The 4,684-nt window shown below is 42.0% G+C and overlaps 1 protein-coding gene across 1 annotated transcript in view; it reads right to left on the bottom strand.

Annotated features, from left to right (window-relative positions):
• Positions 1 to 3,654: 3,654 nt before the first annotated feature.
• The window catches only part of PAGE1 (PAGE family member 1), an 8,938-nt gene continuing 7,908 nt past the window's right edge, over positions 3,655 to 4,684 (bottom strand). Inside the window, exon 6 of the mRNA XM_023202019.2 lies at positions 3,655 to 3,768. Within this exon, the coding sequence (XP_023057787.1) occupies positions 3,746 to 3,768 (23 nt within the window). The 3' untranslated portion in view covers positions 3,655 to 3,745. The remainder of the gene's footprint in view (positions 3,769 to 4,684) is intronic.

Genomic DNA, 4,684 nt, shown 5'->3' with positions numbered 1-4,684 from the left:
TAGTAATAGAAATTAAAGTTTCTTCCATGTCTTTTCATGGCTTGATAGTCCATTTCACTTTACAGCTGAATAATATTCCACTGACTATCTGTAGACAGTTTATTAATCCATTCACCTACTGAAGGACACTTTGTTTGCTGCCAAGTTTTGGCAATTATTAATAAAGGTGCTTAAACAAGCAATCATGCACACTTTTGCAACAAGAAAAAAACAGAAAGTCCCGCCACAAAAAAAAGAACATTTAAAGAAGAAACAAATGGAACGTTTAGAAATGGAAGATATGATAACCAAAGAAAAAATTCCCACTGAATGGGTTCAATAGCAGAATGGAGACAAGCAAAGAGTTAGTGAACACAAAGATAGATAAAAAGAAATTGTTCTATCTGGTCAAGAGCAGTGACTTACACCAGTAATCCTAGCACTTTTGCAGGCTGAAGTAAGACGACAGATGGCTGGAGGCTAGCAGTTTGAGACCAGCCTGGGCAACATAGTGAGACTGTTATGCCCAGACCGTTTGTTCCCCAAAGAAGACCACCAGAGTCCAGAGTCAAAGCCAAGCAGCAAGGATCTTTTACTGCAAGTTCGAACTTGGTCCCTCCGCTTCACAGCTTACAAGAGGGCCCCGAACAATGCGTGCGCTCGCTTTTTATAACCCGATGTAAACAGGACTTGTAAGGTTACAGAGGAACAAGGAAATTCTTTAGGTTACAGCATTACAATTGGTTAACATATTAAGTTATACATTTAGCAGTTTTCTATTGGTTCCCACGCTTTCAGTAAAACCACAACTGGCTGTGTCCTTATCAGAGATTTTTCCAGGTGGTGTTTTTCTAAAGTTGAGCTATATGGTGGGACATGTTTGCACTGGGCCCAGGAAATTGAGAGATATATGGTGTTTGCACTGGGCCCAGGAAATTGAGAGATATATGGTGTTTGTGTTGAGCCCAGGGCTGAGGAATGTGCCTGATTTCTTTCAAGACCTCATCTTCACAAAAAACAAATCAAAATAGCTGAGTGTGATGACACGTGCCTGTAGTCAGCTACTGTGAAGGCTGAGGGAGGAGGATCCCTTGAGCCCAGGAGTTCAAGGCTGCAGTGAGCTATGATCTCACCACTGCTCTCTGGCCTGGGCAACAGAGTGAGACCCTGTGTCTAAAACAAAACAAAAAGAAATTGTTCAATATGAACAAGTCAGAGAAAGAAATGGAAAGAAAAAGGAATACAACCTCGTGGACCTGTAAGAAAATACTAAAATATCTATCATTTGTAGCATCAGAATCACAGAAGAAGTGAAAATGTTAGGGAAACGGGAGCCTAGGACAGCCAGAGTGACACCACTTGAAAATCAACTCCATCTTGAAATTAGCAAGACACATTCCTTGCCAGTCACAACCCATGGTCCTAAGACGTTTGCAGTTGAGAAAACAGACTAAAGATACCTAGAAGGACATACTCCCACAGCAGCGGAAAGTGCAGGGGTCCCAATACCCATAACAATATATGCTTTCAAAATAATTATAGTTATGCTTTGATGGACTTACATACTAGAAAGTCAAGGATAGTTTTCTTTAAATCAATAGAACGATAAATTTCATCATGCTGTTATTCCACTCACACAACGGTATGGGCAAGTTGAGTCTTTACATAGACAAGACCCCTATATAAGTGTGAGGAAAAGAAAAAGAGATCAGACTGTTACTGTGTCTACGTAGAAAGAAGTAGACATAAGAGACTCCATTTTGTTCTGTACTAAGAAAAATTCTTCTGCCTTGAGATGCTGTTAATCTGTAACCCTACCCCGCAACCCTGTGCTTCCAGAGACTTGTGCTGTGTTTACTCAGGGTTCAATGGATTTAGGGCTATGCAGGATGTGCTTTGTTAAACAAGTGCTTAAAGGCAGTATGCTTGTTAAAAGTCATCACCGTTCTCTAATCTCAAGTACCCAGGGACACAAACACTGCGGAAGGCCACAGGGACCTCTGCCTAGGAAAGCCAGATATTGTCCAAGGTTTCTCCCCATGTGATAATCTGAAATATGGCCTCGTGGGAAGGGAAAGACCTGACAGTCCCCCAGCCCGACACCATAAAGGGTCTGTGCTGAGGAGGATTAGTAAAAGAGGAAGGCCTCTTTGCTGTTGAGATAGAGGAAGGCATCTGTTTCCCGCTCATCCCTGGGCAATGGAATGTCTCAGTGTAAAACCCGATTGTATGTTCTGTTTACTGAGATAGGAGAAAACCGCCTTAGGGCTGGAGGCGAGATGTGCTAGCGGCAGTGCTGCTCTTTAATGCACAGAAGTGTTTGTGAAGATGTTTGTATACATGCACATCAAGGCTCAGCACCTTTCCTTAAACTTATCTATGACTCAGAGATCTTTGTTCACATGTTTTCCTGCTGACCCGCTCCCCACTATTACCCTACTGTCCTGCCACATCTCCCTCTCCGAGATGGTAAAGATAATGATCAATAAATACTGACGGAACCAGTGCTCCGTATGCTAAGCGCTGGTCCCCTAGGTCCACTTTTTTTTCTCTTACTTTGTGCCTCTTTCTTTTCTCAAGTCTCTTGTTCCCCCTGACGAGAAATGCCCACAGGTGTGGAGGGGCAGGCCATCCCCCTCATATAAGAAAAACATGGCCAGGCCAAGGCTCACACCTGTAATCCTAGCGCTTTAGGAGGCTGAGGTGGGCAGATCACCTGAGCTCAGACGTTCGAGAGCAGCCTGGGCAACATGACAAAATGTCATCTCTACAAAACAATAGAAAAACTAGCCAGACATGGTGGCATGTGCCTATAGGCCTATTCAGGAGGCTGAGGTGGGAGGATCCCTTGTGCCCAGGAGGTCGAGGATGAAGTGAGCTGTGATAACACCACAGCACTCCAGCCTAGGTGACAGAGTGACACCCTGTCTCAATTTTTAAAAATATAAAACAAAAAAGTTCAAATTTATCAATTTAATTCACTACTGTAACAGATTAATGAAAAAAATGCTGTGATAATCACAATAGATGCAGTGTTTGATGAAACTCAACATATATTCAAAATGAATACTCTCAGCAAACTAAAACAGAATGGAATGACTGTTGAAGTCAATCTACAAAAAAAAGTACAGCAAATATCATGTTGAAATGTTGAAAATTTTCCACTTCTGATCAGGGATAACACAGGGATGTCCACTACCACCATTATACCAGGTGGGTCTGCCCAATGCCCCTAAAATCAGAAAAGAAATAAAAGTGTTTAAAATGGCAGCAACAGGCCGGGCACAGTGGCTCATGCCTGCAATCCCAGCACTTTGGGAGGCCGAGGTGGGTGGATCACTTGAGCTCAGGAGTTCAAGAACAAACTGGGCATCATGGCAAAATCAGGTGTTTACAAAAAATACAAAAGAAAACAGAAAAAAAGTGGCAGAAACAAAATTGTTCTTATTCAAAGATGATATGAATCTGTATGTTGAAAACTGAAAAGGATCTATAAGTAAACTTTTAGAATTACTAAGCATATTTAACAAGGTTGCTGGATAGAAACTTGGGATGTAGGAATTATGCCTCTACATACCAGCTCAAACAGCTAGCATATAAAATGTCAAAGAATGATACACATTTCAGAGCATCGAATACCTGGAAATAAAATTAACAAAAGATGCACAAGACTTCTTTGCAGAAGGATGTAAAGCTTTATTGGGAGAATTTTAATAGTCAAATTTCCAACATAGGAGCATCCTGCATCATTTCAGCGTGTCTCCTTTTAAGGTTGTGATTGCCCTTCATCTGTAACAGAAACATAACAGTTAGGAACATGACTTAGCAGCAGATTATTTAGATGACCCTAAAGGCACACAAAGGACACTACAATTTGGGTTTTGTAAAATGGACTACAAATAGAACCCTAAGGGCGATCCTGTGTCTTATAGCCAAGTAAACCTCCTATAAACTTTGAGGGTAGACATGTAGAAGTTAAAGGTAATTAATTCCGTAAACATAAAGTGATTCCTTTAAATCCAGAAGCACTTATAATTAACAGTCAGCAATTTGGAAAACACATGTGTAAAACATACTTCAGTGGATTACTCAGAAAGTACTGGAGTGATGGTCTTTGAACTTCAAATCTTACCAACTGATGCCTCAAAAGCTGAAACTTACATGCAACATTTGATATGGTTAGAGATCACATATGTGTCTACAGTCTTATTAGCAATACTGGCTCATGAAGACTGACAGTGGGGCAGGGAACGTGAATAGCACAGGCATCTTACTCACACCCATGCTGAGGATCACTGATCTACATCCCACAGAAGATAGAAACTAAATGGTCTCTCACCATTTGATTATTCACTCACTCAAGGTTTCCTCGGAGAAAGATTTAAAAAGCAATTATTCATTAAGGGCCAGAGAATCCCAGCTTGGGCAACATAGTGAGACCTCGTCTGTACAAAAATTTTTTTTAAAAAAACAGCATCAGGCCAGGCGTGGTGGCTCAAGCCTGTAATCCCAGCACTTTGGGAGGCCGAGACGGGCGGATCACGAGGTCAGGAGATCGAGACCATCCTGGCTAACACGGTGAAACCCCGTCTCTACTAAAAATACAAAAAACTAGCCAGGCGAGGTGGCGGGCGCCTGTAGTCCCAGCTGCTCGGGAGGCTGAGGCAGGAGAATGGCGTAAACCCGGGAGGCGGAGCTTGCAGTG

This window comes from Piliocolobus tephrosceles, chromosome 12 (assembly GCF_002776525.5).
Source record: "Piliocolobus tephrosceles isolate RC106 chromosome 12, ASM277652v3, whole genome shotgun sequence".
NCBI classification, from domain to species: domain Eukaryota; kingdom Metazoa; phylum Chordata; class Mammalia; order Primates; family Cercopithecidae; genus Piliocolobus; species Piliocolobus tephrosceles.
The sequence above is the reverse complement of the archived record's forward strand: the minus strand, read 5'-3'. Positions and strand labels throughout refer to the sequence as shown.